The following is a 20,680-nucleotide window of genomic DNA, read 5'->3' as shown; positions in this document are numbered from 1 at the left end:
GGTTCACCATTAGATTAGGTTTTGCATAAGGTTAATGAGATTTAGCATATTGTGGGGCTTTCATATGGAGGACGTGAAGACCAATTTAAAGCAACACTCACTGCGATAGAAGCAGGCCACTCACTTGAAACCAAATCAAATTTTAAGAAACGCAAGGAATTAAAGCGTTGTTTTTGGACAATCAACTAAGACGCTAAGGGTGGTAACTCAAGTCAAGGGAAGCCGAAAGGGAGGGCATTGTTACAACGTCCTCGTATAGGGAGTTTTGGGTGGAGTATTAGTCTTACGGGGCCTTAGGGTTGGGGAGGTGTGTTCTATTCCAATTCGGGCTTGATGTATTTTGGATAGATTTCTAATTTTCAGGGGCTTTTTGGGTAATTTGGAGCTGACTAGTATGGGCTAGTTATTTTCTTGTATACGTCCAGTGTACTTGGTTACTCCTATTAATATATATATAGTATTTTTACTTATAAAAAAAATTATAGATTTCTTTGACTTCAAAACTCATTTTTTCATCTAGGGATGTAACGACCCGATCTAGCATTCTTAGAGATGCAATATGAATAAATTTATTGGACCTAAATTAGATTTAATGTGCCAATTTTTTATTTTTATTTTTTGATAGGTTAATGTGCCAAAATATTATAGAAGCCCAATTGAAGTTATTAGGTAATTATGGATAGACCACGGGCTAGAAGTTATTTAAATGAATTTTGGAATTTTTATTGGGCCCAATAGCTGGGTTAAAGCCCAACTAATATTTATTATCTCCAATTCCATGAAACACACTAGGATTTCAATTCTAGAATCCTCCACGCTAAAATTCCTAAACACAAACCCATGAGGGGCCTGATTTGTCTATGAACTCCAAGCCATGCACATCTTCATCATCAAAATTCACTGGGATTACAATTTTACATGAGCCCTCTTCACGTTAAAACTTCTTAAATCAACAATATATATATTTTTTTTATTGGCACCAGGTGTCCAAGAACAGCGTCCCGACTAATCCCCGGGATACACAGGCTCTCTTGACAAGGAGTTTAAACCAACAGTATATATATTCCTGCTTCTCCTTTGTGAGAATATTTCAAGCAAGGAGCAAGCTGTAGTACCTAACCTTCCTCAAGTTGTCGGTATGTTCTTGCTTCCCTGCTTCAATTTTTCTTCTTCCCCACATAACCCGTCATACTATCGAGTCGAAGCCTATTGTGCGCCACCATTGCAGCTGACAAACTCCACCATATGTAAGCCTCTCTCTCTCACGTTTGTTCTCTCTAGACGTGTAAATTGGTCCAATCCAGTTCTAGTGGTGATGGACTGAAATTTTAGGTCCATTTTCCTCAGACCAAACCTAACATCCATAGGGACCGGACCAGACCGGACTAGTAGCTATCGGTCCGTTCGGTCTGGTCCAATTATTTTGGTCCTTTTTTTTTCCAAATAAATTAATAAAAAATTTATTTAAATTACTAAATTAAAATTTAATGAATTATTAATGTAGATTATGTAACTAACTCATTAAAAAAATATTTTATATGGTTAATGATAATAAATTAGATGAAAATTACATCATTAATTTATATAATTACTATATAAAAATAATATATTAAATTATTAAAAAATATATATATAGGAGTTCGGTTTGGTCAGATCCAAAATTTATAGACCTCGCGGTCTACAATTTTTGGGACCGGTCTAGAGCTCGGTCCGGTCCGAATGGGTCGGTCTGGTAAGTTTTTCCAGTCCAAACTGGCTGACTTACACCCCTAGTTCTCTCTCTACCTCTCATCCAAGCTCTCTCTGTCTCTCTCAATAGCCTTTATTTCTTTAATTGTTTTAACATCCACCATAAACCTACACTAGAAGACAATAAATTAGCTTTTTCCTTCCCAATCAAATAAATTGTCAATAAACTGTCTTCATGTTCAGCATCTAGAATTTAGGTGTATTTTACACTTCTACCCTTAGGTGCAACTCATGGCAGAATGTATATTATGGACTTGGATTGGGCTTAATTTTCATGGGAACGAGTTACGAAGCGAGAAATATTAGATAAACACTACAAGGCACGTGGCTTGATCATTAATTAGGATTAGCACATGTTACGTAGTTATAATATTATTATTAATTAAAGAACCCCAAGGGGTTGGCCCAAGTGGTGAAGGCCTTGGTCTTGAGGTTTCACTCCCTTCAAGGTCCAAGATTCAACACCTCATGAGTGCAAATAATCCTTTGGAGCCACACCCCTTGGTGAAAAGCCAACGATTTAACTAGTTCCATGTAGGGAAACTTTCGAAGGTGCAGTGCATGGGACTAGGGTTTACTCTGCAGGGGTGGGTCCAAAGGGTCCTACCTTAGAGAGGTTCCCCGACATAAAATATATATATATATATTATTATTAATTAAAGCCAGTTTTTTAGAAGCCAATGTTTATGTACCACACATATCATGATATCTACAAGCACATCATTCATCATAATTCGTGATCATATTTCATTCCCCATATTATAGTTATGTATGTATTATGCATCTCACATGCATAAGACACGTAAGTTTTTATAAGATCAATTGTAAGATAAAGATCAAATTAATCAGATGGCCATTTAGATGCATGGTACCAATGCAGTCAGGGTAGATGTGCAAGCTACAGACTCAAACACGGTCCACCATAGTATTTTATTAAATGAGCAGTTCTCCTTGTGGCCACAAGATGTGGGACCAACACAACCTTGCACACAAGGTTAAGTGTGTTGGCGAATTAGAAAAGTCAGATAATTCAAATCAGCCAGACAAGTAAGTTAATTCAGACAAATCATGCATGTTATCAGCATATTTATGAACAATCATGATTTTAAGTTCTTTTTTTTTTTATAAAATAAATTTATTAAAAAAAACATGTAATTAGGCATAACCCAAGTACATAGGAAGTATACAAGAGAAAACACGTAATTACAAACTAAAGCTGAAAAACAGCATGAAAGTCATTGGAACTAAATCCATCCATTCCAATAACACCACGTAAGACAAAGGAATCATCTTCCAAACAGCCACTAACGGGCCAAAAGATTCCCTACACTCTTAGGCATCACCCAAGAAAAGACATGCTTGACAAAGACCTCATCCCACAAAGCCCTCGACACAAGCAATGAAGAAGGTGATCCACCGATTCTCCACACCTTTTGCACATAAAGCAGCAATCCATTACAATGATTCCACGCTTTCTCGGCTTATCAATAGTAAGTATTTTCCCGTGAGCAGCCAACCACCCGAAGAATCGGACCTTGAGCGGCACTTTACATCTCCAAATATTTTTCTAAGGGAAAAAATCACTAGAAGAATGTGGTACCAAGACTTTATACAAAGATCTAACCAAAAATTTCTTATTACCAAGCTGATTCCAGATTAGTCTATCCTCCCCTCCAGATTTTAAATTTAACACATAGGGCAAGCTCTAAAAATCAGTGATAGCCCCCACCTCCCAATCTTGAGCATCTCTAATAAAACTTACTGACCACTGAATAAGACCAGCAGTGTTGCTCATGCAATCAGCTACAGAAGTGCCTTTATCCGAAGCAATTCTAAAGAGGGAAGGGAAAGCAATCTTCAAGGGCACATCTCCACACCATAAATCATGCCAAAAACTGATCTGATTACCCCTACCCACTTCAAATCTGAAATTTCTGAATAACTCCCCCCATCCATTGCAAATGAATTTCCTATAAACAAAAAAACAAAAAAAAAAAAAATCCATTGCAAATGAATTTCCACACTCCCACTCCATATGCCCCTCTAACCTCATTGGAGCACCAACCTCCCCAAGTACTCCCATATTTGGCATCAATAACAATCCTCTAGAAAGCATCCCCTTTTGATGATACCGCCACAACCATTTCCCTAAAAGTGCCTTATTGAAAGTTTTCAGCTTTCTAATCCCCAAACATCTTGAATATAAAGGAGAGCAAATCTTATCCCACTCAAACAAGTGAAATTTCTTCTCATCTCCAATCCACCCCACAAGAACTCACGGAATATCCTTTCTATTCTATTAGCCACTCCTGTAGGCAAAGGGAATAAAGATAGGAAATAGGTTGGGAAATTTGATAAAGTACTCTTGATTGGGATGTAAGGTGTCTTTTTTGCCTATGAAATATCTAGGTCTTCCCTTGGGGGCAGCTTTTAAATCTAAGGCAATTTGGGATGCAGTTTTAGAGAAAATTGAAAGTGGGTTGGTTGGCATCATTTTAAGTTCTTAGCATGAAATATTTTATGAAAAACCTTATGTTAAGCATGTTTACATTATGATGGGTTTCTTACTGAGCCATTGACTCACTTTAGTTTGTTTTATATTTTTAAACCACCCCAAATCAGAATATTTATAAAGGTGGAGTTGCAGGACATGACTTAATCCAAGGAGGCGTGATAGTGCCCTAGATCATGTACAGAGATTTTAAGTTATGATTTTTATAGCACAGACTTCGAGAAATTTTTATAAATGCTTCCACGCACTCTCTTATGATCTCAGTATTTTTAATAAAGAATGGTTTTATTTATAGAATCTTTATACTTGGCGCTTCTTTCACAATAAAAAATATTTTTGAGTCAAGGCCAGTAGTTGCACTCCGGCTCCCCAGATCTTTAAAAGAATAATTTTATTATTAATCATGGGGAGTGGGGTATTACAAAGGAAGAGGTAAATTGTAGGCTTGGGTTCTTGCATGTTTAAAAAGAGTGGATAAGTGTTGATCTTCCACACCACTATGAGGTGGCTAGGGAGTTATGGGTTTTGAATTCAGCACTTAATAGGATTGTGTGGTTCATGCCCAAACTGGTGGAGTTGGCTTATTGGCAGAGCCTGTTTGGAAGTTGTAGAAATACAAGAGTTTGAAGAATGGTTCCTTTGTGCTTAATGTGGTGTATTTGGCAGAAACATAATGCCCACATACTAGAGTTTGTGCTGCTCTGCACTTTCAATCAATAAGATCACACTATTTACAAATAAAACTACCTGCCCGATTGTAAGTGAACTACATGGTTCACGCATCAGAACAAACCTATACATGGGTGTGATATGCATATAGGAAGTGGCAGGATACCATAATAACATGGCGCAAACCACTGGGTTCTCTACACCATTATGCCTTTATTTTCTATTCTGAATTTAACCAGTATAATCTGATGTTTTCAGGATTGATTTATAGATTTCATCAAGCAATAATGGGAAATAGCATGGTTCAGAAAACTCACAGCATATTTGCAAGCTCGGCAAAGAGACTCCATTGTTCGCATGTCCCAAGCACGACTAAACCAGACTCATTAAAACATGGATTAGAAAAGGGGAAACCGGGTACATGCATGGGGGCTTACCTTGGCTAAGAAACAGTTAACACTACTTACAGATCAAAGATGGCTTTAAAGATTGGCCAAAGCCTTTGAATTGCATCTGCTACTGCTTCAGGGTGTTTTACATATCTGAAATTTGTTTCAAAACTTGCTTTCAGAAGCATGTTGACAACATAAGCAGATTAAGATAAATAAAGCAAATAACAAAAGGATTTCGCTCACACCTAAAGATGTATGCAAACCGATCAATATGAACGGTTAATTCACGAGCAGTTTTCTTGTTTAATATCTCTGGACCTTGACTTACTGCTTCCTGGTTGTTCACATTATTAAAGTGGATAGATCATCCGCAAAATAAGTTTTGAATATGAATCCAATGGAAATAAAACCAACCTGTAAAGGAGTAACAACTGGCAAGCATAATGCCTCCAGGGCCCTCTTAGCATTTTCAGGAGGAAGTTCTGTGACTACCATACTGCAAAAAGATATCAAGAAATTTCAGAATAACTGCTCAATGGAGGATCTATTTCACCAAGCAATATCTCTGAAGGAAGCAACATTTTACCTCAGGGCTTCAACTAGATGCAGTGAGTCCTCAGCAGAGACTTTAAAACTACATTCTCCAGTAACTGCCCTACGGTATATGTGGAAGAGACCATCTAAATACCCACAAAGCTTTCGCCGGCAATCTACATTTAATTGTTATTAGAGAACAAGAAACAACATTCAATGTGCAATACAGTGTGCCAAAGGAGTGCAGTGAGAGAGAACTGATTAGTGTCTTACCAAAAGCATTATCAAAGGTGTATGTTGAAAGGGGAAAGTAAAAACCATAAGAATCATATTTGACTAAAAACATTAATATCAAGCAATCACACGAGAAAAAATAAAGCCAATGGTCTTTGGACCAAATGGCATTTCCTCCTACCATTACTGATTTGTGGAAGGGAAGGTTACTAGTTTAATTCCTTGTGGTGCATAGGCTGTAAATTATGTATAAGAGGAAGGGAGAGAATGCATAATAAATAGAGGAGCCAACCAAGACCACATGGAAGATAATTTAACTTTAGAGTACTGAACTTTGCATAAAATTTTTTTTCTTGATTTCAATCAGAGTATGTCCTTGTATGACTTCCAAAAAAGTAAAAAATGAACATCAGAAGTCATGAATCTGGACAAATTTTCTTTATCTACTTCACAAGAGACTTTCAGAACCTCAAGGAGGAAGCTCAAGTGGCAAGCCAAGCTTCAATAAGAACCTTGCATAGTGTGTCAAAACTTTGAAACCCTAATCGTTCAGCAATCCCTTTGGGACCACCCATATGACGCGGCATGGTAATTGCCAGGTGCGTGTGGAACAAGGGGACTACACGTGCCCAATGATTCAATCTGGACAGATAGCTTCGGATACCCTTGTCAGAAGAAAAAAATAACATGATAATTTCAGCCCACACACTAGGCATTCCTAATTTCTGGAGTATGCGTGGGGAACAGTCCCACCAACATATCCTAGGAGCTAATATTCATTAGACTTGAAGATCCAGAAATCCATCTAAAATTTTGTAATAAGGATTCGAATGTGCTGAGTAAATGTATATAGAACAATTACATAATCATTAAGTGAAAAACAAGCCATTGTGCCACTCATTCAGATATGTGAAATTACAGAACACCGTAATTGTTGAAATCCAAGCAAACTTTTCAGAGAATGCTTGTAAAAGGGAACACAGAAATCAGGTCAAATAGACATTTCACAAGACAGATTCCTCACCATCACAGATGTGTTTGAATGCCAAAGCCGCTGCCGCTGCAGAGTCTTCAGATGTACCCATACCACTCATGAGGATATCGATCAGTGAAGCCAGCATAGATAGCCCATTTGATGCAGAATCAAGCCATTTTGAGTATGCTCCAATAGTTAAGCACACTGAGTTTATTTTCCATAAGCATAGGACAAGCATCAATTTTAAATGATGGAATATAGATATCACTTACTATGGAAAAAAAATAGAAATCTCCATTTGATATGCAATTGCCTTTGCAAGCAGCCAGGTGAAGCAAAGCTTTTGGACAAGAAAACCTTTTCTACCTTTAGTAGAGATGGTTCACCATCTCCACCCATGGTAAGACATTACTGTTGTAGGGCAAACATGGGGGGAGAGGGAGGCTAACAGCCTATGAAAGAAATATTACCGGTCTGAAGTAGTTGGGGTTGTTGAGGAAGTTTGGGAAGCAAACTCATAACCTGTATGTACCAAACACACAAAACAAAAACTTTATGGTCTTAAGAGTTTTATACCAATATATGGCCTCAGTTAATTTTTTTTTATAAGAAGAAATTTTATTAGAAACGAATGTATAGGCGAAGCCCATGTACACAAGATAATAATTAAATTTTTGTCTATGAAATACACTGCATAGGAAAATTAGTTGTGCAGGATAATACAGTTGTCTATATTTCAGTTTTGGTGAAAGCGCCCACTTAAGCACCATGCTCTGCTAGAGTTTTAAATTCTTTCTTCTTATTTCTCCACTAGAAGTTTTACCTAGCTAGTGTCAAAACCTATATTTACTATATCCCTTACCCATGCTTCACTCTCCATCCAAAACACAGGAAAGCTGTACTCTTTCCCTCTTTTTGACTCTCTGTATCTTTTTTCCTACCAAATGCTCACTTAAAAACAAAGTAGAAGATAAAGAGGAATTTGAATGGCATTATACCTGAGGCATCACTTCAGCTTCAACGATTGAAACATAATTTGATATAGCTTGAATGCAAAACAAGGCAGCCTCTGCTGGGCGCCATTCATTTTTTTCACCATTTCCACAGCAAGATACAGCCTTAAATCAAACACAGATTGTGAATATACCACATGAACAGATATCTCACAAAAAGATCTTCAAACAACAAAAAGTACAGTATTCTAAAAAGTTGGAAAGATTCTAGAAGTTCCTACAAAACACAGATCCACAGCCCACCATTTCTTAGGGAAATACTAATACTGAGGAAAAAGAAAAGACAAACAAATATATTTTTCCTTTGCCTTCTCTGCGACTGAAGGAATGGCAAATGGTCACAAAATTTTGAATTTTTTATCCTTTTTCTCTACCTTATATTGAGAATGTGTTTGCCTGAATAAGTTAGAGATAACCCTTTTATATAAGAAAAAATATTTTCTGAGACATTGGAGTAATATCGCTTTCAGCCCACAGTGCTTTTTAATAAGTAAACAATCAGCATACAGTGCAAATTATGACAACAACAATTTCATATATCCGATGAAGTTCATAAACTAAGACTTAACTTTTCAAATCAGTTAAGAAGTTTATGCAATTAAGATCTTCTGATTACTTATCATAAGATTGAAAAAAAAAAAAAAAAAAACTAACGTGCTGATATATTTCTAAAACGCTGGAGAATATCATTCCAGCAATAGATAAAAGTATACCCACCTCTACAAGCTTCTTGTAAAGGATTTGTAGAGTTGCATCACCACCTAAAACTGATGCTGCATCTATCAAGATATCCGCAACAGCTACCAACATCACAGGTTCAATTAGCATTATGCTAAAGAAACAGGTAAACAATCACTTGGCTGAAGAGAATGACATGAAGACAAACAAACCCAACTAATTGGAAGTTTCAATTCTAAAAATATGAGAACATAACATTTTCATGATAGAATTTAATTGACTGGGATTTCTTCAGGTTGCCAAAGGATAACTTCCAGGATATTCTTCTACTAAGGAAATTCATAGAAAGGAAAATATACAAATAAATCAGCAAAATAGCATTGAGGAGCTACAGATGTGTAAAATGTTTTTTTTTATAAGTAAGAGATAAATATTATTGATATGAATGAGATAGGCATAAGCCATGTACACCAGAAGTATACAGAAAAACACCTAAATACATTCTAACTGCGATGAATTAAAGACAAAAAATCATGAGCGTAGTCCCCATTTAGTACAATAGCGGAAGACCAAAGCAATAAAGTGTGGAGAAAAAAATTCTTCAGCTCCTCCCTTGTACATTCCTTATCATCAAAACAATGCACATTCCTTTCTAACCAAATACATCACATGATACATAACGGTACAGATGTGTAAAATTAACCACCATATTAGTTATTAGTTAGTATAAGGATGCAAAAGATGTGACTCCAATCAACTAGGATCTTTTGTACTTTATAATATGTTTCATCATGAGCTAAATTAAAGAGTATTAGCTCTGTGCCGATTGCCTACCATTCTCTTTCTAATAATTGTCTTAATGGTACCAACGATTTTCTTAATAGTATAAACCTCTTCATTGGTTCAGCAACCACAAGATCCTGGTTTACATTTTCTAGAAGATTCTCCCATGGAAGGCAAAAATGATAAGCTAAAAATAGCCCTTACCAAACTCTTTGCATGCTACCATAAGCAGGTCAAAAAAAGAAATCTTTTAAACTGTATGAGTGGAATATAGGGACTTTTTGAATTGGTAAAGGACAATAAACAAAAAGCAGAATACCATAAAGATGATCATTACCGTATCTAGTCTGTTTAAATTCTTTGCGGTCCTCATGTGAGAGGTTAAGATAATCTTGGGGATATTGGACTCGAAAGCTAACCTGTGGAGAGAAACTGTAGCTCTCTTAAGCTCTTATTGGAAATAAGAAAAACACTCGTAATACTTGTGTCTTCAGCACAGTTTGAGTTGAGATTTTCACAAAAACTTGCAAAGAAAAAAATGCCTCAAACTGATACTCCATTGTTCATGAGGAATCATTTCATGGCAAAAGCGAAAGTTGAATAAGCAGCAAATAGCAAAATCCAAAGAATGCATGTGCTTCTCCATGCCAAGTTGCCGGAGGCATCTCATTATGCTAAACAATAAGATTAATAATAACTTTACTCTCAAATTATTAAGACAATCCCCAGATTATGGAGTTAAAGGTTTGTATGGCGTCGATCTTTGGAAAAACATTAGGAGGGGCTGGGGGAAGTTCCCGCTTTACAAGATTTGAGGTGGGAGATGATTCTAGGATAAGGTTCTGGTCTGACATGTGGTTATGGTGTGGTGACAAGGCTCTTCAGGTAGTTTATGCAGGAGTTTTTCTTTTTGCTCATTGTGAGGAAACTTTGGTGGCAGATTATTCACATCTGTCTGAGGGTAGTTACCAGTAGGATGTTGAATTTATTTGACAGTGTAGGAGAAAGGGATTATTATTTCGTTATGTGATGTACTTTATTCTATGCATTTGAGAAGGCAGTGAGGACAGACTGTTGGGTTCTCTCCAAGTGGATAGAGTATCAAGTCAAATCATTTTATCGTGTTCTTTTCATGGCAGTATTCTCTTCCCTTGGAAACAAATTTGGAGTTAAGAATGACTTTTCTTTGGTTGGACAGTGGCTCATGGGAACAAAGTTTTGAATTTCGTTCCACTGACCGTTCCGGTTAAGGTATTGGAATGAAATATTTCGGTACCAATCCGTTTCAATGTACCGCTTCGGAATACTCATTATATAAATAAATTATATATAAAAACAATTATATATCAATACAAAAAATAAATAAATAAATAAAATCGGTTAACATATAAATATCACAAGAATGGGTCCATATGCTTAACATATAAATAAATTCGGTTATCAAAAAAAAGAATTCGTATGGGTAGCAATGAGCTTGAATATCTTCCAACATTATCAACCCATCATTCTATGGACAACATAAATGTAAGAGCTTTAAACATTTTTTTATTCATGATATTTTTAATCACTATTATATTTTATCTCTTGAGAGTTTACTCTCGCCGTACACACTGACACAGCACAGCCCCTTCCCCAAGAATTTACGTACAGCCCTGCAGCTATGCAGTCACAGAAAAAGCCAGTTGCCTCTTGTTTTTCATAAAGAATTGTCATCTCCACATTTCGGACCGGAGCACTAATTGTGCTCTTTGGAACACTATTTTTGCCTTGTTTGGACTTAGTTGGGTTATGCCATGTAGAGTTGTATATCTCTTGGCTTGTTTGTAAAGGAAAATTTGGTAGTCCTGAGAGATACTTTATGGAAGCTGATTCTGTTGTGCCTAATGTGGTGCTTATGGAGTGAAAGGAACAATCGGAACCCTGAGAATTGTGAGAGGATGGCAGAAGTCAAGGATCTCTTCTCTAGAACCCTACACCAATGGATTGCAGCTCACTCTTTCTTTCTTTTTCTTTTTTTTTTCTTTTTTTTCTAGTTTTCAAGGTTTGTTTTCTTAATATTTATGATCGGGTATTTGTCTTTATATCCCCTGTGCACATCAATAACAGTCTTTGATTATCAATAAAATCTTCACTTCACTTATTTATCCAAAAAAAGGTAAAATTAAAGTATAAACTTGTTCATCAAAACAATAACAGCAATGCAATGCAATATACGCAAAATCCTCCACCCAAATAGCCGAAATCATGCCTAAATAAAGACAATAACCAAATCCATAAAAGGAAATGAAAGATCACATTTTAGATAAAACAATACTGAGACAACACATGGTATAAATCACCATGTTCTACAAGAGTTTTCATGTCTGACTTCTTGATACAAAGACTCACCAGGGAAACAAGTGACTCATACGAGTGAATAAAAGCATCCTGCCTCCTCTTTCTCTCGGCTTCAATGGAAGCTTCATTACCAAATGGTAAATGAGAATCCCTGACATATGGCAATGGCTATATTCAATATTGTTTTAAGCACCCAGTAACATGTTATAGAACAGTACCTTTTGGTCAAGATCACCTGAAGACTGTGCCAGAAGTTAAATGACATTGAAGCGATATAATATTCTGGGTGTGAAGCAACTTCTAATAATGCATTTACTATCAACATTGACTCATCAGAACCTGGAGAAAAGAAATAATCAACCAGATAGAAGGTTTATTAGATAGAAAACAACTCATGAAATCCAGATTGCAACACTCAAAGTACTTTACACCATTAGAGGCAAAAAAAACATTTTTAAGTTTCTGAGAAAGGGTTTCAATCAATTTTGGATATGAATACCAGTGGCAATCAGTTCAACATAAGAATCGCCCATGTCAGCAAATAATCGAGCAATAGCCTTCACATCCTCTTCATCCTAAAAGCAAAAATAGAAGAAAAAAATATTAACTACCCTTTATACACCAACTTTTCAAAATTGCAATTACTTCTGATGAGAATCTGAACGTACATAATTGTTTTAAACCTTTTTACGGAAACAAAAACAGTCTTGCAACATTTATTCTGTTTTCATTTTCATTTCAGAGAGAATTTATGGATGCCTAATATCATATGCAGAAGCATCATTTTCAATATCTTCCATGATAACCATACTAACTCGTTTCATATTTAGCCAAAAACAACTTGTCTATACCAATGCACTGTTAATCATGATTCAAGTTGGGAGAGAATACAGTAGTTAAAAAATCAAGGAGTAAGTCAAACATATCAGAATCTCTCCATTAAAAAAATAAATGCTCAAATGCAGGTATGCCTATGTCGAGGTGATGTTTCAACCCAAGAATTATTACTCGGATTAAAAAGGGAAAGAAAAGATACCTTTTGACATTATAACCACAGTAGCACTGTTCTTATAAACATGCCCATTAGGCTATTATACAGGTGTAGAAAAGCAAACATTAAAACCCTCATAATGCAATACCTTTGAAGAATCTTTAAGATGTGCCTTCAAATTCATCACTTGAGGTACAATTATTTGAATCAAGGGCATCTGTAAAGCAACATCACTAGCGCTCCCTGCCGATGTGTAGTGTATTAATTCAGAAATGACTGCAAAGAAGAAAAGGTATAATTAGAGAGAGAGAGAGAGAGAGAGAGAGAGAGAGAGAGAGAGACTGATTCCAAGGGAATAACTATCTAAGATTAATATAAAAAAAAGGAACTTCTCCAATACAGTTCCCCAAGAAATATTAGCTTTTCCCAACTGTAATACCATTTACAGCTGCCTCTGAAAGAAACTCAGAATTCAAGCTTGAAAGAGCTGTAATCACCAAGGGGTGAGAAGCAAGTACAGATCCATGGATCCTGAAACAAGCACAAGAGTCACTTGACATGTTATCAACCAGCTCCGCAAAACTCAGTTTGCTGCCTAAACATGGAACATCAAGGACACTTAATTTGCCAGGTGTAGTTATACTTAGTCAAATAAGATAAATGATGCACAATCTTATGATGTACAAATGTGAACATACAGCACGTACAAATACATACAACTTTTCAACAGGACCAAAATAAACAAAGCCTTTGCCCCACCTATTTTAAAACGCTAAAAAAATATGATGTTTTAGCATCTATAATCATCTTCAGCTCATTTCCTTTTCCATTCTCCTATAGTCTACCCTTAAGGCTCACAAATCCTCACATTTTTATCTAACAAAATACTAAATTGGAGACAAGGCCATGACTTCTGAAGTCTCCATCCAATTTCCAATAAGTAAACGCTCAAAATACTCTTATGTTTTATTCTATCACATAATGATAACCCAGTTCACTTCTATAGTCCACACTTCTTTGTCAAGAAATGATTAATTCTCAGATTGCAGCAATATGGAAGATGGTCCCAATATGTCTATGGTGGTGTATTTGGAGTGAGAGAAACAAAAGAAGCTTCAAAGATCAAGAGCAGTCAATGGATGGGCTTAGGCATTTCTTTTTCAATACTTTACTCGGTTGTAATTGATTTTAATGGCCTGAACTTTCATGAATTTCTAGTTTCACTAAACTAGCATGCTTAGGCAATGCTCTTGTGTATGTTCTGTATACTTGAGCTCTTGCCTATTCTTATGATCAATAAAATTTTGTTTATTGATAAAAAAAAAAAAAGAAATGATTAAGGCCTCATTCAAAGTCAATATCAGAAGATCCATACGATAAAGAAACTTCCAATAACGTTTAAAGGGACCGGTCCCTACTTCAGAACGTATAAGTCAACAACAATGGAGCAGTGCTTGGAAGTTCTTTGAGAACAAGTCACTGCATGGCATTACAATCAATATATATTAGAAACTTTCCTCTCATCTATCACACAGCTAAATGGACTCTAGCCTAGCAAACAGAACAATTTTCCTTGAAAAAACAAGCAAACTGTGCTTTCCCAGGTGGAGGATCTGGATTTTTCAAACAACCCATAACTGCAGAAATTAAAAACGCCAACTCTATTCTCTTAAGCTTACTGTTTCCAAACACACCACTTATGATGAACAATGCGCAACAAAATAATAGTTTGTCACAAACTTTGTCTCATAAATATCAGGTGCATACCCATGCTTCAGTCGAAGCCAAGACGCAAATGCCTCAAGAACCTGACAAGTCAATTAGGTAGAAATGACCCAAAGCCACTCAGTAAACCAGCAAAAGTGTGCACAATTTATGTCCCACACATTAACATAGGCTAAATAATTAAATAGTTCATAACAAGAACAAACGATCTCACCTGCTCCTTTAGTTCATTAATACTCAAACAAGCTGTCAATATACTTAAAGCTACCTCCATTTGAGATATGAGCTCCTTTTCAAATTGACGTCGTCTTTCTGGACGGGCTGCTATATTGTAGTTATATACTTCCTGATTGCAAGAACAAAACAGGAAGTGAATCAATAGAGGCAGCAAACTTATTACCTTCTTATAATATGAATATTTTCATTTAATAAGTTAAGCTGCCCTAGTCAATAGAATGTATACATGAGATATACCTGACAAGAAAAACATAAATAAGGAAAAAATCCTGATTACCAGAAATAGGAAAACTGATATGAGCAATTATCCAATGATACAAGGTTTTAAACAAAATTACCATTTATTCCAATGTAAAAGAGAAGTATGAATTTATTATTACACTTTCATGTAATTGGGAATGGAAATATGAGAAAACATCATCCAGCAAAGACACAAAGAGTGTTGGAAAGGGCAACGATATCCTTTCATATAGACAATGCCAATATTCATACAATCTAAAGTCCAGACTACTCGGGCTTTATTTTTTTTAAAAAAAAAAGGAATTTAAACTTTTCTTTTCATGGGTGAATCTGAACTTGTAATGGAAGCAAGAAATACATGAATTATCACAATGTTCTAAGGAGATGATTACTGGTTTATGCCCAATTTAAATATCATGTTTGGCCAGAACATTCAAGCCCACTTCTCAGATATCTTCATGCTTCTAAAGTTTTCAAGATATACCTCACACTTAGTGATTTTTCCAAGAAAGATTTTGTAAAAGATGGCATCTAAAGATAAAAATTAAAAAAAGACACAGTTTTTTCTTAATGTATACCTCCAGTGATTCGAATATTGGATTAAATGCAATTTTATAGACGTGATATCTATTAAAGACTGCAGGAATTCATGCTCCATCCACAGAAGAGGACAATTCTACCAATAATACATTATCACATAAATAACTTTTGTCCACTGTCTAACAATGCACATTCTACTTGGTCAAGGGCAAGATTCTCCTCATCTAATTTTTATACAAACGACATTAATAACCTTCTGTTTTTAGATAGGAGTCTCTCTTGTATACATCTTGTACTTGGATTACACCTTTTACACTTTTTAATGAAAATTAGAAAGGATGGGAGATTTTTCTAAGACATGCATGTATTGAGGTGGGTGACAGTTCACGAGTCAATTTTGGAATGACAAATGGTGCAGTGAACAAAGCCTCAAAGAGACATTCCCTGCCATCTTCAAGCTTGTACAGACGAAGGATGCCACAGTAGTTAATCTCTTGGTCTTCTCTAGTGGCTCCCCTCAATGGAATGTAGATTTCATCAGGGTAGCACAGGATTGGGAGTTGGAGGTTATCACCAAGTTCTTTGCTTTATTGTATTCCGTAAGAGTGACCAAGGGAACCACAAACAAGATCAGCTGGAGCCCTTCCAAGAAAGGTAGACTCAAAGTCAAATCATTCTACCAAGTTCTAACTAGTCACGGCATGAACAATTCTCCATGGAGGAATATATGGAAGCCGAAAGCTCTCCTGAAAGCAGCCTTTTTTATTTGGACAGCCTCCTTAGGCAAGATTCTTACTGTAGAAAATTTGAGGAAACATCGTGTAATGGTGCTAGATTGGTGTTGCATGTGCAAGAAGAATGGGGCAATCAATAGATCACCTGCTTCTACATTGTGAGGTGGCCATGCCCATGTGGGATGATTTTTTTGCAGGATTTGGAATATCATGGGTCATGCCTTGTAGATTGGTGGATTTTCTGGCAAGCTAGAGAGGCCTCCAAGGCAATACCCAAGTGGTAGCAATCTGGAAGATGGCCCCTATATGTATATGTTGGTGCATTTGGCGGGAGAGATGATAGAATCTTCAAGGATCACGAGAGGATAATGGATGAGCTGAAAGTTTTCTCTTTTATTTTTAAAACCTTGTTCTTATGGGCAAGGGTCATTTGTTTTAATGGGCTAAATGTTCATAATTTTCTATTTTCAGTCGTAAACTCTAGTTAGGTACTTCTCATGTATACATACTATGTACTTGGGCTATGCCTTCTTTTCTTATGAATAAAATTTCTTGATTACCGATAAAAAAAAATTGAAATTACTTCTCAAAAAATGCTGAACAGACCACAAATGTAAATTCTCTTATAATATACCTCAGGAAGAACTGTAAGTAGCTCCAAGAATCCAGGTATGTATTCTGGATTAGAGTTCATGTCATCTCTAAGCCAATTCACAATACCACCATCTCCCCAATCCTCCGCAGGAACATATACAGCCAAGGCAGCCACCGCAATACTAATCTATAGAGCAAGCCAATACAGCATGCGCGCGCACACACACATTATAAGTAAAATAAAGTTCTATTACAGCAAGAACTAGTCATAGCCCAAGTAATACAGCATAAAACTCTCTTGATTTCATAATATTGCAAAATGAGTGTACATTAAAAGGAAGATTCCAATAATACCTGAGTTCTAACCTTAGGAGGCCCTTTGTGAAATTTTTTAAGTAATGTCTGCATTTAAAATTCATGCATCAAATCTTACGAATTATAGAGCATCATCTCTGCATGCATGAGAATGATTGCTTATATTCAGATAGGAAATAAGACCTTTTCTCAATAGACTAAAATGACCAGAAGCAAATAGAGGATACAAATCAGGTACTCACATTTAAGGAAACACGTAATGGGCCAAAAGCTTCAGAAGGTAGTTCTTCAAAATCCCTTTGTACCTGGATCAGACACAAAGTCAATGACAACTCACAAACGAAGCACATGCTAAACAAGGCTTTCATTGTTTAGCATTTTGCATGTGTATGTACCTGGATGTGCCTTTTGCATGTGTTTTAATGAGTTTTATTACTTATCCAAAAGGAAAGAAAAAAAGGCATAAATTAATGGTAAAATTCTCAAGTGCTTATGTTTACCTTGGTTCTAAGGGTCTGAGAACAAAAGATTAAGGTTTCAAGATTGCTAGAGGCATCATGAAGCAAATTATCAGCAACCTAAATAGGAAAACAAAATGTTAATTTATCTAAAACGCAACATATTATGACCTTTGAGGAAAAGTCATGGAACAAGATAAATAACAATATAAAAAGTGCTAACAGAGCAGAAAACTATGTAAAAAGCATATCATACAAATGGAACCACCACAAAAAGCACCAGTAAACAACTGCACAGACTGAACTTTGAATATGAAGGCTAGTAACAAGTAAATGACATGAAATCCTGCATACAATTTAGCATTAGGGGGAGAGAAACCAAAGATTTATAAAATTTCAATTGAAGTGAATGTCATGCTACCCTTCACTTGTTAAAAAAAAGATGACGACTGTCTTTACCAACTGGCCCAAACAAAAGAGATTAGCCTCTTGATTTATCGATTGATTCAATGGAAGTACGTGTGGCCTGGGTGTGCCATAAACAGCTAGTTCTGACCATTTAAGTTCTTTCTACGCATACATTTCTTTTTTTTTTTAAATCCTTACATCTTGTCCAGGAAACAGAGGAAGTGCTATCAGAAACAGGAAGCTCACAAGAGAAGTACAGAGAGTATGAGATTAAAAAAAGGTTACATGCTTGAAATATATCAAGTCCATAGCATTTTTCAACTTAGCATAATGGTTGCAGCAGAAGAATGAGTTTCAGCTTTCAATAGACTTCAAGGGAATTTGATTCTAATAACCCACAATTTATATGATATTTTAGGAAGTAGTAAACCTTTTATGTTCAGTTAATAATGAAACCATATGAAGTACCCAAAAATGAGCCAAGCCTATCCCTAGCCCCAGCACAAGGCATTGATTGTGAGCATGAGCCCTCAATCTAAAGCCCAATTGAAGCAGGCAAAGCTAGGCTCTTTTGCTGTGCAGTTCTACACCAACATTTATAAACAAACAAATCAATTGAAATTTAATGCTTAAAGATGTAGAGCAGAACATACTTTTCTGTTAGTTTTAGAGTTAACTAAGAATTAAAAATCTTCTTCTCCAAGAAAGTAACACCCAGCGTACAAGAATAGAACTTACAGGCCTGAACCCTAATCCCGATTACCACAACTGACAACTTACGACAGATGAATGACCACAAACACTTTGCAAGTTGGCGCACGAAATTAAAAAAAAGAAAAATGCAATGTTAAATTATGCTGTCTATTTCCCTCATCCGTTCTAGGCTCAGAAGATGGAAATCCGAAGATTTCCTCTAGAAGATTTCCTCCAGTTGGGACTAAAAATGGGATTTCAAACATGTACATTATCTTTCTTTTTTTCCTCTCAGCAAACACACACCATACGCCTGAATTCCAGTGTGCAAATGACCTTTGCGCACTTCCCAACATGATTATCATTCAAACTTGTCGACTTCTTTTCGTCTTCTCAGCAACCAAACAGAACAAACGTTGCTTCCCTTACCCGACATAAATCAACATGTATATACGCATACACACCCACACGGCGACACATAGTGAACCGCTACTCAGTTAAAACACGCCAATCATGTCACTAAAACCTCCCATATCTCACGCAGATAAATAAATAAAAAAACAAAAAAAAAAAACTTGACACAAATCGAATCCGCAAGTTTCCAATCCCAACGGAAATATTCGAATCGGAGAAGCAAACGGTGGGATATCTAAGTACCTGCCAGGCGTCGAGGGTATGCTGAAAATCTTGGAGCCAGCGATCGGCTTGCTTACGAACCGTATCGTCGGGGTGATGGTACAGTGCATTTAGGGCTTCTTTCACAGTGTTCTGGAGCTCCATGAACTAGAATTCTGAATATTGAGTAGCTTCCTCTTCTAAATATAAATTCAATCTTCTCTCTCTCTCTGTATTGGAAGCTGGTTTAAATGGGGTTTTGATTCTTGAAGACGACGATCGGGCCAGTGCTTAATTATTAGATAGTGTTCAAATGCGCTGGTGTAAAGATTATTTTTACTTTTGAATTATCTTTCAACAGTAATGGATTAGTTTGCTCTCTAAAATTTAAATTTTAAAATTTATCTATGATAAATAAATTATGTGTAGTGTAAAAAATTTTAAATTAAATTATTCTTTTTGTTATCAAGAGTCAAAGACAAGCTTTATAATTTTTTTTAAGATTGTTTTTGTATTTTAATTTAGGCCTTGTTTGTTTTCGCAGATGAGATCAGATAAAAATTAAAAATTTAATAAAATATTATTATAACATATTTTTTTCATATTAATTTTTTTTTATATTTGAAAAAGTTAATTTGTTTTTTTTTTTTTGTATGAAAATTTGATAAAATTGTAACTATTAGACTAGATGAGAAGAGTTATGAAAACAAACGAGGTCTTAGTTTTTAAAATTTTCATGTTTTTGGTAGTCACTTTGTTTTCTTTAAAAAGTAGGAGAGTGAAGATAGGCACTTTTCTTTAATAGAAGAAGAGTGGTAAATTAGGATTTTAGACACAAAAATGGATGGATTAGAGGAGCGTTGGCAAATGTTGTGTCTCAAAGAAAAGGAAAATTACATAATCGAGATTGATGATGAGGTAATTGTTGAGGTACAAAGTAAATGGGAGACATGCTTGGTGGGAAAGGTGTGTACTAAGCGGGCTATCAGCAAAGAGGTAATCGTAACAACCATGGTTAAGGTATGGAGAGTAAGCAAATCGTCAATTTTTAAATATTTGGGAAATAATGTTTTTATCATCACGTTTGAAATACATGCTGATAAACAAAAAGTTGAGGGTGGACATCCTGGGCTATTTGACATTGTTTATTTTGCATCCTTTGATGGTATTATCCAACCAAGCCAAATGCGATTTGATCAGGAACAGTTATGGGTCTAGGTTCATAATTTGCCCCTAGCTTGTATGTCCAGAGA

At 35.9% G+C, this 20,680-nt stretch overlaps 1 protein-coding gene across 5 annotated transcripts in view; it reads right to left on the bottom strand.

The window, feature by feature from the left end:
- The window catches only part of LOC122289526 (transportin MOS14-like), a 29,337-nt gene extending 9,593 nt beyond the window's left edge, over positions 1-19,744 (bottom strand). Inside the window, exons 1-22 of one of the 5 annotated variants that reach the window (XM_043096608.1) lie at positions 19,470-19,744; positions 17,754-17,831; positions 17,496-17,558; positions 17,293-17,340; positions 16,979-17,125; positions 14,808-14,939; positions 14,636-14,676; positions 13,308-13,399; positions 13,017-13,144; positions 12,377-12,452; positions 12,096-12,216; positions 11,929-12,045; positions 9,878-9,972; positions 8,797-8,879; positions 8,065-8,184; positions 7,537-7,588; positions 7,115-7,270; positions 5,909-6,032; positions 5,737-5,818; positions 5,568-5,656; positions 5,398-5,472; positions 5,248-5,302 (exon numbers count right to left, since the gene is read on the bottom strand). In XM_043096608.1, the coding sequence (XP_042952542.1) occupies positions 5,248-5,302; positions 5,398-5,472; positions 5,568-5,656; positions 5,737-5,818; positions 5,909-6,032; positions 7,115-7,270; positions 7,537-7,588; positions 8,065-8,184; positions 8,797-8,879; positions 9,878-9,972; positions 11,929-12,045; positions 12,096-12,216; positions 12,377-12,452; positions 13,017-13,144; positions 13,308-13,399; positions 14,636-14,676; positions 14,808-14,939; positions 16,979-17,125; positions 17,293-17,340; positions 17,496-17,558; positions 17,754-17,831; positions 19,470-19,592 (2,097 nt within the window). In that variant the 5' untranslated portion in view covers positions 19,593-19,744. Of the gene's footprint in view, positions 1-5,247; positions 5,303-5,397; positions 5,473-5,567; positions 5,657-5,736; positions 5,819-5,908; positions 6,033-7,114; positions 7,271-7,536; positions 7,589-8,064; positions 8,185-8,796; positions 8,880-9,877; positions 9,973-11,928; positions 12,046-12,095; positions 12,217-12,376; positions 12,453-13,016; positions 13,145-13,307; positions 13,400-14,635; positions 14,677-14,807; positions 14,940-16,978; positions 17,126-17,292; positions 17,391-17,495; positions 17,559-17,753; positions 17,832-19,469 lie in introns of those variants that run through there. The other 4 variants (XM_043096609.1, XM_043096610.1, XM_043096611.1 and 1 more) reach the window with 4 other exon arrangements.
- Between the last annotated feature and the right edge of the window lie 936 nt (positions 19,745-20,680).

The sequence above is a fragment of the Carya illinoinensis genome, chromosome 12 (genome assembly GCF_018687715.1).
Source record: "Carya illinoinensis cultivar Pawnee chromosome 12, C.illinoinensisPawnee_v1, whole genome shotgun sequence".
NCBI lineage: Eukaryota > Viridiplantae > Streptophyta > Magnoliopsida > Fagales > Juglandaceae > Carya > Carya illinoinensis.
Note: the sequence above shows the minus strand (reverse complement) of the source record. Positions and strands in the feature narration are given on the sequence as shown.